This window comes from Lutra lutra, chromosome 3, assembly GCF_902655055.1.
Source record: "Lutra lutra chromosome 3, mLutLut1.2, whole genome shotgun sequence".
In the NCBI taxonomy this organism is placed as follows: Eukaryota; Metazoa; Chordata; class Mammalia; order Carnivora; family Mustelidae; genus Lutra; species Lutra lutra.
This window is the reverse complement of record NC_062280.1, coordinates 134,205,599-134,219,212: the sequence shown is the minus strand read 5'-3', so window position 1 is coordinate 134,219,212 and position 13,614 is coordinate 134,205,599. Positions and strand designations below refer to the sequence as shown.

Genomic DNA, 13,614 nt, shown 5'->3' with positions numbered 1-13,614 from the left:
CTTGTCTTTTCATCCCTTGCTCTCAGCCAGGAGTTCTCCAGCCTGACCGACTTACTCAGCCTTGTCATTTTCCTCATGCCCTTTTCCGACCCGGGACAGGAGGGATTTGCTGAAACCCCTTGCAGCAACGTCCTTGTGACTAGCAAGGCCCTGGATTGTGTCTTAGTGTTGATACCTGAACTTAATCTTTCCCCACTCATTTGTGCTCCTTGATGTGGTCATTTGCTCCTGACAGCTGAGACCAGGGATTTACAACGGTCAGATCCCGCCAACCTCAGGCTTCCGACTTAAACATCCTGGCTACTCTGCTGTCTGTCTCACTCTCTGTTGTCTGTCTCTTGATTTCTGATGGAGAGCCCTTCTCCTTACCCCAGTTTTCCCAATTCTCTTGTCACTTTGCACTGCGTGCCCTTATGCAAACCGCTGGCCAAGACCCCCCACCCTCGCCTCCCGCATTTTCTATGTGTGTTGTATCCCTCCACACAACACCTAGAACTGAGTTACCTCCCACATTGTGTTTCATTCAGGGAAGAGTCCTGGTTCCAAGACTCAGCCCCTTCTCAGACATCTGATCATTTGCAGTTAACCCCATCCTCACGTATGATCCCTGAGCTCCCAGGAATCACATTGTTGTATTACTGGTTTTGTGGTAAATGTGTACATATTATGAACAAATTTTATTCTCTGTCATTGCTATGGAAGGCTGAGGCAAAATATCTAGTATAAATTGCATTCTAGAAGCAAATGTATTGAATTGCTTGGGTTGTGTATTATTTTAGTGTGCCTGCCAACAGTCTTCTATGATCATGAAAAGCAACAGATAACTGCGTATCTCAAATATTATAGGCCCAAATCATTCAGCCCAAATTAATCAGGTATTCTACCTGAATTTTTTCCCCAGGTCATGGAATGTAAATCGGCAAACAACAGATTATTTTATTCAAAAACTAAAAAATATAGCAATAATTCTTGGTATAATTAATACATTAGAATATATAGAATGTCTGAGACAGGCATACCTGTCCCTTGATCACCCTGTTTCGGTATAATGGGTCCAGTCACTGCAAGAGGATGTCTAGCAAAGCCCTCTATAGCTTATTTCTTCGCTTTTGTTGGTCTTCGATTTTCTTTTTATAATTTCTTTTTATAATTTCTTTTTATAATTTATATTACTCCATAAATTCCAAAGGTTTTTTGTTTTGTTTTATTTTACCATCCACCATCTCAGAGATCTTATTCCATTTGAGGATTGAAAAACATAATACTTCATGTAAGGCACCTAATATGGTGCCTGCTATAGAATATGATAATAAAAAAATTGCTACATCTGTTTATCATTATCAGTAGTGGCAGAACAATATCTCCCACCTATGTCTCCCTGGTGCCTCTTTATTACTCCTTCCATTCAGGGTGCAAACGTAAGCTGAAACTCTGAGCCCTGTGTTTCCTACTAGCTTCCACCCCTGTCACCCTCCTTCCCTACATCCAAACAATCCTGAAAAGAATCCTGAACAAGATACCTTGTTTTCTTCTTATCCATTCTTCACCCAATTGCAGTTTGGCTGCTGCTTCCATCAAGCCACTAACACTGCTCTAGAAGATATCTAGAGCTTCCATATCCCCCCTGTCAAGGGATATGTATCTCTTTAAAGCTTTTTGAATGTGTCTGCATCGTGAGACCCTTTTAACATTTTCACTTTTGAAATCTTGCCCTCCTTTAATTCTAATGTTACTATGTCTTTATATTGTGTCTCTTACTCTTCAAATTTTTCTCACTGTTCTCTGATAATTATATTTCACTTATTGCTTTTAAATAGTGATCGTCTTTGTGACCATCCTCAGACCATATTATAGTATCTCTGAAAACTCATGTGTGCTTATGGATGCAGCCCCAGATGTCTTGAGGGATGACTCCTACATTCCTATCACTAGCACAGACCTCTCTCCCTGATACCTGTAAGTCCGGCTATCCTATGGATGCCTTTCCATTCATCTCTCCTAAAAATTTAAATCCAAGGAAAATTTATCAGTCTCTTTAAAAATTTGTTTTTCCTCCTCCTTAGTGCTCTTTCTTAGTCAGTACTATCACAACTCACCCAGAAATTTAAATCAGAAACTTTTGCTTTATTCTAGATCTTTCCCTCCCCAACCCTTCCACATGCAGTCAATAGTGTCTATTCCTGCTCTTCGTTATCCTGGCGCCATCTTCCCTTGCTCACCACCCATGCCTAAATCAAAATTTCCTTACTCCTGGCCTCTGCCTTCTTTTATATGTCTTTCATCTTGTTCCCTGAGTGATCTTTCTGAACTATGATACTCCTCCATTTAAAGTGTCTACATGGTTTCTCATTCTTTACCAGACACTGCCAAATTCCTTAGCATGACATACCAGGTCTTTCAATGATCTGCTCCTTGTTTCCTTATCTAGCCTCATCTTTCTCTATCCCCCGCAAAACAGTTTACTCTTCAGCATTTACCAGTCAATCCCCAAATATGCCATATCCTTCTCTCACCCCAGAATGTCCTTTCCACACGGCAAAATTGTCTTCTGCTTTCCAAATCCTACCTCAGATGTGCCTTTTCCAGGATGTCTTCCTGATCCCCTCCTGACTGTTGTGAGGTCCCAGTGGACACAGCCCGGTCTGTGTTTTTCTGTGTCTCTCTTTCGATTTCCCCACCAGAGAATAGACACTTTTTTTCTACTCTTTTCATGCTTCCAGATTGTTTTCTCTTTAATGTGGGAAGAACTGCATGATACCAAAGAAAACAAAAATAGTTGATTTGGGAATATTTATCAGCTTTTCAAAATTCACGGTTTGGTATGGGTTTTTTTTTTTTTTTTTCTCCTTCTAATTAAATATTTACATTTGAGCTTCCAAAAAAAAAAAAAGAAAGAAAGAAAGAAAAAAAGAAAACCAAATATTTAGTCACTGCCATTATTCTACATACAATTTTAAATTAGTAGTCTCTGGTTAAGGGACTCTTGTGAAGAGAGGGGCATGGGCTTTATGACAGATGTTGGCTCATTAAGAAAATTCCTTTTATGTTTATTGAAGGTATATTCCTCAAAATTGGAACTGGCCAACTGAAAGCATACTTCTTTTGTTTTAATTGCATTATTCCTTATAAACCAAGAATAAAATAGCCAGATGTGTCTTATATTAATTTATGTCTCCTCATCATTTCCATTTCAAAGGGTAGGGGGAAACCTCAACTGTGGAATATTAATACCTTTTTACTTGCTCTGTTTATCTAGTTATAAGTATTTAACTGGGAAGCAAGCTAGTATTTTAAAGTAGCAACTGAGAAATATCTTTAAGGAGCAAGAGACAAAAATGTTATCTTTAGGAAGATAATGCTATAGAATCAAACCATAGAAATTGTCAGGGTCTAGTCAACTAGGACGTTATGCTAAGAATTATTTAATTAAGTGTGGTTTTATCCTCAGAACCACTCTGTCCTTATCTCACCAAAGAATTGGGAAAATAGTTGTCACATAAAGGTAGTCTGAGATGCACTGCAGCTAATGACCTTTCAATCTATGGGCAGTCTTGCTATCGATAGTTTTGGGAATCACTAATGGTGGAAGCATTTCTAGAAGCAGTGGCTTTAAAATGTCAACTTAGATTGCTTTTTTTTATTCCTTATAATTAAATAATAATTAACATAAAAATATGAATAAGAAACACTAAGGTCTTAATACTAAGGTCTTAATTAATCTAATAGTAAATATATTTTGGTTAAGTGGAACTATTCTCACATCTCACTTTTGATTCATTTCACTGAAGAAAAAAGAAAAGAAAAGGAAAATAAAAATGAAATCCAGAATTGGTCACAAGATGGCACCTTATTTTGAATGTTCTTCTTTTCAAATTCTAATTAAAAACCTAAATAAATGTTTTGATGAAGGGTTGGCTAATATTCTCTAATAATTAGTAGTTCTTTTTTAGACAGAGGCAAATCAGTATTATTCAACCATAGCAATCAATTTATTTTATATCACACTTTTTATTTGAACATTTAAAAAAGCAACTGTTATGGGATTTATGTGACATTTTATATAATTTATTATAGCACTTACATTATGTAACTTCCAGCTCTCTCTCTGAACTGCTATTGATACCAGGGGAAAATCAGCTGAATTATATTTGTATATTCATGGTGAGAACTCATACCATTTAGAAAGAAAGAAAAAAAATTATCCTACATTGAATCCAAATGACAGTGTCATTAATTTTAGAAATTGTCCTCAAAGTTACTAAAAATAAAAAACTTATGTCCTGATCAAATTTACTTATTTCCTGAGAAAGTTTTCAAAGAATAACTTAGAGTAACCTTTGCCTAGGGCCAAAGAATTAGATTAAACTTTCCCTGATAGTATTAGAATCTGACATCTGGGTTGGCCTTTAAGAATACATGTTCAGCTCCTCACACGATGCACATGCCCGCTGGCAAAACAAAGTCTTATTGAAGTTGATCAGATCAGGCCCCTTATCATTTTATGATAACTTGCTCCACTGTTGAATAGGTATAGCAAAATAAATCAATAAATAATTACATATTTTATAATTAAAATTTAATTAAACAATTAAAAATGTGAAACTGTTTACTTTTTTTTAAAGCAATAAACTCAAGAAGAGAAGTCCTGAATGCCAATTAAGAGATCATTAGATTCTCCTACTTATACAGACCAGAAATTCATGGAAGGTTTCAAGGAACAGGAGTTTGGTCTAAGAATCATGCACAAGATAATAGCGTTTTGATCCTCTGAGCAAAGATTGATCTTAGCAGGGGTAGAATCTAGAGCCAGGCCTGGCTTCAGGAAGAGTAGGAGATGACATAGGCCTGGACTCTAAGATCGTTTACTCTGAGAACCCATGTTAATCTGAGTCATCTATCCCAAGTCTATTTTCTTCAGTGTTTACTTATTTATTACCTGGCTTATTTCTCTTCAGTTCCTTCATTTGTGCTGTCTTAAAACTTGGCTTCTCATAATTCCTGTCATTTTGGCTCCTTTGAGCAACTTCCTCATTCTCTTGGTTTTTCTAAGGTAAATTTATATAGAAAGGAAATCTGATAGTGTAGGTTCATCTTTTTCTTATCAATCCATGCCATTAACCCCTGGCCTCGTATGGATTGGCTTTCCTTGGGTCACTTGACTTCTGAAATCCTACCTCCTTAGTCATCATGACTGATATGAAAATAGTTTTTGTTTTTGTTTTTACAATATAATGTGATTAAAGTTTTATTTTAACCATTTGTCAAAGAGTGTAAAAATTCTTTATTGTTTGGTTACATTACACTAAGATGATGGTCCTGCTGAAACAAACCGTTCTTCATTTAGGTTCAGACACTCTTTATCTTATTTTGTTTCCTGGAGTAAGTTAAGGAAACTTTCAATAAAACACCAGAGTTCATTCATTGGCAGGAATGAATTAAGTGTTCCCTGAAATAGAAAGAATAGCAAATTTTGTTACCTGAGCATTCTGACATTTGCCATCTTACAGGATTCACTATGTACAACTTTAATTATAATTGTGGAAATCCACAATGATAACATAATTTTTAGTCCTTCTACAACCAAGAAGCAAAACCACGTGAATGCACTGACATCTTTCAAAGACTAAGTTTGAGGATGTATCATTGATTAGCTATCAATGCCCTACAACACTGGTTAGCAAGCTTTCTGTGAAAAAGATAGTAAATATTTTAGACTATGTAGGCCCAATGTTCTCTGTTGCAACTATTCACCTCTTCTATTTTAACACAAAAGAAACCATAGCCAATGCATCAATAAATGATTGTGGCTGTGTTTCAATAAAACTTTACTTATGGACATTGACATGTGAATTTATAAAATATTCACATGTCATAAAATAGCTCTTTTCCCCAACCATTTGAAGAGCAAAAACCATTCTTACCTCAGGAGCCAGGCAAAAACGGGCTATGAGTCAAATTTCCTCCTCTAAGAAACTAAATAGCTTTCGAAGTTCTTAGGAAAATGAAGTACACTATTTGGGCTATATGATGAAAATAATTTTCTTTAATTCTTTTTATTAAGTTTAATTTTGTAATTTTTAATATCTTTTATTAAGTTTAATTGTTAAATTAAGCAAATACATGTAATAGGAATCAATTTTATTATTATAACCTATTGTATAATAGTTATATTAATATAGCTATTAGTGTCCTTTTCTCTTTTTTTCCAGATTATTTGAGACGCTCCAGTCCCTGTTTTGGTCAATATTTGGGCTGATCAACTTATATGTGACCAATGTCAAAGCACAGCATGAATTCACTGAGTTTGTGGGTGCCACCATGTTTGGGACGTACAATGTCATCTCTCTGGTTGTCCTACTCAACATGTTAATAGCTATGATGAATAATTCTTACCAACTCATTGCTGTAAGTTGATTAACTTTATTTTAATTCCACATTTCCCCATAGAATGTGTTGTTTCTGCCATACTCTACCCTATTTATCATAGAAAACAGTCTCTAATAGGCTACTGAGGAGACAGAACAGAATTATAATATGAATGGTTAATTTGAAGTTTCTAAACAGTATTGTACCATATTTGGCTACATACTAACTTAGTTTTGTCAGATTATGAAAGATTATAAAATAAATGGAATCTATCTTTACAGGCAGTCATTGGTGATGGCAAGCACTGGGGGAGGGATGAGTTATGAACAAGTGGCTTATCTCTATGCAGCACCCTTTGCACTCTGCATTGTCTCCGACCATTGAAACTCAGTCTAGGTATAAACAAACTCCTGCCAGCCTGGCAAGATAGAAAAGCTAGCCTTGAGGGGAGTCTGAGGGAAAAATGCACAGGATTTTCAATTTCTTAAATCCAGAAAAAGCAACGTAGGAGTAACCTTGGATTCTACAACGGGGTATACAGTACCATATACACTTATTTGAAACTCTAGAATCCAAACAAGTTAATTTATTCATTCATTCAACAAATTCTTATTGAGAACTTCTTCTGTTGCCAAGTACTATTTTAGGAACTAGAAATACAGCCATGAATAAGAAAGGCAAAGCCCTTTGTCTCCTTGAACTTCCCAGGAGTCAATGGCCATTAGCAATAGCAATAGAACAAACCCATACTGGAATAAAATACATTTAGGTCTTTTGTATTTATACCTGATACAAGTAGCATTTTATAAGCATAATTCATAACCATAATTATCTCTTTAAATAGCTACAATTATATTGCATCTTTGTGTCTATTGCTAAACTGCTGGAATGTTATTAGTTATTTTGAGAAGCAGCATTCTGCATTTTACTTCAACTATCTTTATGGGGGCAAGATGCCTGTCACAGATGAAAAACTGCATAAAACACAAGAATAGATGATTTTTATCTACTATTCACAAACTAAGTATTTACATAGGATATACCAGGGTCCTAGGATTTGCAGGTGATATATATGAATTTGTGGAGCTTCATTTAAGCATCTTGTAAGTATGGATTTCTTAAGATAGTCTCTATGTAATTGCTTCCGAAGTTCTGTATTTCTCTGGTCAACACATTTGCAAAACATGGATTCTATTTTCCAGACCTCCCTTCCAAAAAAATTAGAAAGTCTCTAATTATCAAGCTACATATAGAGAAACTATATATACAATTTGGATCCTATAGAACATCAAATGTATTGATTTCATCAAGAAGAGAACATCAAGAATAGTATGACTTTTTTTGGGGGGGGTTCTTTATGGGATGTATTATTCTAGGTGACTTCTTAAAGAGGTGAGAATGATCTTCAAATCTCTTTTTGTTTAGCTCAAACTCTAAAACTACTTGAGAGGAGAACAGGCACTGAGAACCTGAGACGGGTGTACCTCTCAGCATCATGGGCATGATGGCTCCTTGGAGCATGAGCATGCCAACTCTTGATTTGCACCTGGGTAACAGACGGTGGTTTGGGGCATCATCAGCATAGAACATTTCATTTCCAGTTTTTCTGCTATAGATTTTGTTATAGACCCTCTCAGAATTCCAAACCATAAACAAAGGAAGAGTCTGCTTTGTGATAGCTATAAGAGAACATAATGAGGTCAGAATAATCCTTAATTTGTGCCTCCAGGAGAATCAGAAGGAACAGAATCTACTCACAGGCCAACATTTTATCAAAGTGACAGCCTTTTTATGACCTTAAGCCAATTCTACTGACTCCCATTCTCCATGACTACAGCAAATAATAAATACCTTTTTTCATTACTGCAGAATCTATAAGCTTGTTTAGAAAGAAAGCTAGGGAAGGTGGGAGAAATAAAAGAGAGGAAGTGGGGAGAATGGTGAGGGAGGGCAGATTGGAGCTTCTGTGCTTCTGTCTATTGATCGGTCAATCCCATCAAACATTTGCTAAGCAACAACGAGGGCCACACATTTTCTAGATATGCTCTTTCTGTTGAAAGCACAATCTGTCCAGTGTCTAGACAAAACATCTCTATTGCTCAGAGTAGAAATGTATACACAACACAGATATTCATTAGCACATAGCCATTTAGAAATACTTGAGGGAAGCACAGTCTAAGTTTATGCTCCTACTCTAAAATCTGAGTTCTTCTTTCTAATATTAATGGGTTAAAATGAGCTATTTTGAAATCCTAAAATGTATCCTAAAATCCTTAAATGTAAAATGAAATACTAGAACATACATTTTAGGCAGCCGCCAATCACACTCCTATCTGGTGCCATTTGGACAAGCTTCTATCAGGGTTCAATGCTGTGTCGGAGGCCTTATTCTTCATTGTTAGAGGAACTTCTATCTGAATTTGTGCCTCTTGCCTAAAGGCGGACAAGAATTATTCACACAGAAACATATCAACTAAGACTTTTCCTAGAAACACTAGAAGGCTAAGCCATGAGCATCGATGCAGGTGGCAGTCACCTAGACAGGGATTCTAGGCCTTGGGTAAGACATAAAGGCCTGTTTGTGGCCAGAATCTAGTGCAGCTTAGCTAATTAATGTAAGCCTACAGTGTGGGAAAGGAAAATTCATCTTCAAGTCATAACTGATCGCTGCAGTCTCTTTAACACGGAATTCTTTTAGATGTCTGTTTCATGGAAGAAGGAAGGATAAAACCTGACAAGAGCGCTAACTCTTTACCAGGGTAAACCATCATCGGAAATGTTTAGATGACTATCTCTGGGAGTCAGCCTTGATTTTATAAGCAATTTAATTAATGTTCCAAGAGCTGCTCCAAGTCAAGTTATAAGCTCTCTGTGAGGATTATATCACCTTAGTAATTAAGAAACCTACCAGCAGTTGTCATATTCTCCCGTTCAGGACCATGCAGATATAGAATGGAAATTCGCTAGAACAAAGCTTTGGATGAGTTATTTTGAAGAAGGTGGTACTCTGCCTACTCCCTTCAATGTCATCCCGAGCCCCAAGTCTCTCTGGTACCTGATCAAATGGATATGGACACACCTGTGCAAGAAAAAGATGAGGAGAAAGCCTGAAAGTTTTGGAACAATAGGGGTAAGAACACAGCATGTTAGTATTACTTTTTTTCTTAATTGTGTATTGGAATATATTTGTGTTTCTTGTTGGATATTTTTGCATTTTTAGCCTTTTTGTTTTTCCTCATTGTTTTTAGGGACCATTTATCGCACAGCTACCCTATGACATGGTTTCCTACAGTGAGGGTCATCAGTGTTATTTAAATAGGAGCCCCACCTGACACAGGCCTCTTCTGGACCCATGAGTCATGGAGGGGGAACTAACACCTTAGCTCTCAGTACCCTGATTTCTAGCCTGTTTCAGAACTGCAACCTTAGGGTATTTGTGGCATTACTTACTCATTGTCTATTTCTCCCTCTGGATTGTAAGGGAAGGGGGCTGTGTCAGTCATCTTATATTCTTAGTGCCTAACATAGGCTCCTATAATGTTTGACAAAAATTTCTCAACTAAAGGACTAAATGAATATTATAACTTGAAAATGTTGTACCATGTTCAAGTACAGTGATTTCAGTATATGTCAAATTGTTCAACATTTTGCTTCTACTCCCAGTAATTTTAAATACCAAGAGGTTGTGTTTTTAAAAAATGTTAGGACCCCTCAGAGCCATGCTCCTGTTATACCATAAGATTACACTTCCTTTGGAAATTTCTTTCATGCTGGAAACCAAGAGTTCAAGCTATTCCATCAGAAGAGACATGGACTTAGGACTTTGTTCCAGCCAAACCACTGACATGTGACAAGTTATTCTTCATTCTTCCCTACTTAATTTACTATTTTCTGAAGTTCTCACAGTGATCTTTTGAAAATTCACACTCTAACATTCACTAGTCATTTTGACTTGTTCAGAGAAATTGTTTTGTAAGTATTCTAATACACCGTTATATTAGAATCACCAAGTAATACTAGTTACATACTAAAGTTTTTAAATTTGTTTTTAATTTTATTTAATATGGTTTTTGACTGCTTGCTATACCCTAAGTGATCCTTCTCACTCATTAACCTCATTGGCTACTAGGCATTATTATCAGCATCAAATGGGGCTTTCTCTATGGATAGTGGTATTGATTTTGCTGTCTTGTCAGTAACATTTCAAATTCTAAAGTGAAATTGATTGGCAAGAGTGTATAGCAAATAGAGAGGTGGTTAGGAGATGCAGTCATATTCTTGCGCACAAATTCTTACCCCATGATCTTGGGAGGACTAAAGTTTGGGCATATACCTGATCTTAGAAACCAAAGTTAAATTATGATGAAGACTTAGCCGCAATCCTTATACTAATTAATAGATTTTACCACTAACTTTAGAAAAGAGTGAAATTATTTTACTCCAGATGTTTGATTTCTATTAAAAAATAAGTCTGGATTATTTTAAAAGGGCTGTAAAATAAATATAATGACTTTGGTTTAATAAGCAATTATTGCATGTGTTCCACATGCCAGCCAGGAACTGGGGGGTGGGAGTAGGTACAAAGGCATGCTTTCCATCCTTGAGGGCATCATTTCTCATATGGGAGATACAAATATGAGAACATATTACTTAGTACATGTCATATAATATTTTAGCATTATAATATTGTTACATACAAGATGCTATGACAAGAGTGTGAGCAATAATTATTGTTTTCCTTGAGATAAACAGAAAAAAGATTTCAGAGAAGCCAAACTCTGCTTACTCTCTTCCACATTAAAATATAGTTCTCCTTTTTCACATCTTACTCTTAAATCGGTAATAATTTTATTTAATCAATCCCTGAAAAGACATCAACGGCTAGTACAGTTCTATGCTATCTCTCATAGGAGTTATTTTGATTCCAAAAGAATTTCTGGGCCCCAAAATAAAGGTCGTACACAAAAGAAATTTGTCCGTAATGATTTAATTTTAGGCAATAAGAGAGAGAATCTTAGGTTTTAAGATGCCACAAAACTTGTAACCAAGATATGGGGCCCTGCTCTAATATTTTAGAAGATCCATCTGTGCTGCCACAAAATAATAGAAAACCACTCAAAAACTTGACTTCCAAGTCCCCCCACACAACCTCCAGAATCCTCCCACTGTTGACGCATTGTTAGGAATATTTTACCATCATTTCTTAGATGCAAAGAAGGGCTTAACATTCATTTGGGATTTCCTATTAAAGCAGTGATTCACACCTTTCAGAGGGAGAGGGTAAACGGCCCAAGTTAAAAAGCTTTCTTTTCTATGCATTACTGGTCTCCAAAGACCCAAATTTCTTTTAAGTCTCTGAATATTTTGATCCAAGCTGATGCACAGAAAAAGAATTCCCAATTAACGGAGTGACCTCAAGCCATTCCTTTCTCCTTAGCCATGTATATCTTACTAACCTTTCGTAATGGATATTTTTATGCTTTGGGAATTTATGACAAACTAAATAAATATTGTGAGTCATGTCTCTCTTCCCTACCTTCGTCCCACTCTCAATCTTGCCTCTTCTTCACCATACTAAGGGTTTGGGCAAGCACCAGCCTAATCAAACTCAATCCTGTAAATTTACTTTTTGTCTAGACTGCATTTCCAGAATAGGAAGGACATAATATTTTGGTTTGCATACTTGTAGTTGAGTTTTATACATTTAGATTTTAGATGGAAAAAATAATATGTATTATTTATAAAGAAAAATACAAGATAAAGGAAAAGTAAATTAAGGAGGTTGGGTAATATCAATAGAAGAGTTAAATGAAAAAAATAATGTCAAAAAGTAATTGATTTTGCTGTGAATTCATTTCAATTTGGTTAATCCTCTTGGCAGTTCATTGGTGTAGACAAAGACAAGGAGATATACACATTTCCATTAATTAAAAGATGACTTTGAAGTACCAATGACAGTCACTGTACTGTCATTCTAAGCTTAGAATATCACATTACACTTCAAAGGGACCTTAGAAATCACTTAACTCAACTATTTCCTCTCAAAGAGAGTGTATTTACCTTGCCTAGTGTTTTAGGATCCCTTGGTGACAGTGCGTGGGAGAGACCTGGGTCTTTTGTTCCCCAAACCAGTGTGTTTTCCATCACCCTCTTAATTCCTGAAAAATCTAATAACGATGCAATGATACCTTCCACATTGTGTATTCGTCCTTTCATTTTTCTCCATAACTTTTGCAGATCCTGCCATTGTCCTCAGCTGCCTCTCAGATTCCTGTATCTCAAAGCCCTTGTTTCACAGGCTGGCTTACCTTCTGTTTGCTTCTCAACTAGTTTATATTTAGGCCACATTTGTGAAGCAGAAACTTGAAGCTAAGCGGGAGATAGAGTTCATGCACTCTTTGAGGCATTTTCTCTAACCTTCCCACCTTGTGATTCACTTACTGACTCTGGTCATCACCGAGCAGCTGTCCAAATGTCACGCCGGTGCTCATTCCCTGCACAGGACCAGGCAGACCAGGGCTCTTCAGGGTGGCTGCACTGGCCACTCTCCAGGAGCCCATCATTGGTGATCTTATCTGGCTATTTATGGCTTCCAGGTAATACTGATACAGCTAGCCCTGAAAACTCATTAATTTTTTTTTTAACTTTGAACTTCCTTTTAGGGGTGATCGAGAGTTCCAGATAAATTAACCTTTCATTTGGAATGCTTTACGGGGAAAACATAAATGAAGCAGAAATGCTTTATTGAACAAAACCTTTGTTGTAGGAAGCAAACTCATTATTGAGAAATGGCTTGTCCCTGGGAAATTATGAACATCCCACCAAATGGGCAGCCTAGTGAGAGGTCAGTAAAATAAGAAACATGTAGCTTTTGGTTTTTAATATTACTACTTGTCTAATTTTTAGCTTAATACCATTTTATCAGCAAATACCTTTCTCCATATTAAAACACTCATTCTTAGACTTTCTAACACATGCTAGAAATTATCAAGAATTTCTATTTTAACAAGCATTTCCTTGTAACTTTAATTAGAAACTCCTGCTAAAGAAACCACTGGTATCTAGCACAGCTTTTTAAATGAAAACAAAATCAACATTTGCACTTGTTGCTCAAGAGGCCCAGATTATTCAATTAACGTAAAAATATGTTAATGCCAAAATGCTTAATTGATATGAAACATTTCAATGCTATAGACCAGTTTTCTAAAATGGAATGTTTAAGGTATAGATCAATATGCTGAACTAAAA

General features: G+C 36.2%; 1 protein-coding gene across 3 annotated transcripts in view; it reads left to right on the top strand.

The window, feature by feature from the left end:
• Positions 1-13,614, top strand: part of TRPC4 (transient receptor potential cation channel subfamily C member 4) — a 203,159-nt gene that overhangs the window by 177,206 nt on the left and 12,339 nt on the right. For all 3 annotated transcript variants that reach the window (XM_047723236.1, XM_047723235.1, XM_047723237.1), the window contains 2 exons: positions 6,210-6,405; positions 9,302-9,496. In XM_047723236.1, coding sequence (XP_047579192.1) covers positions 6,210-6,405; positions 9,302-9,496 — 391 coding nt within the window. The remainder of the gene's footprint in view (positions 1-6,209; positions 6,406-9,301; positions 9,497-13,614) is intronic.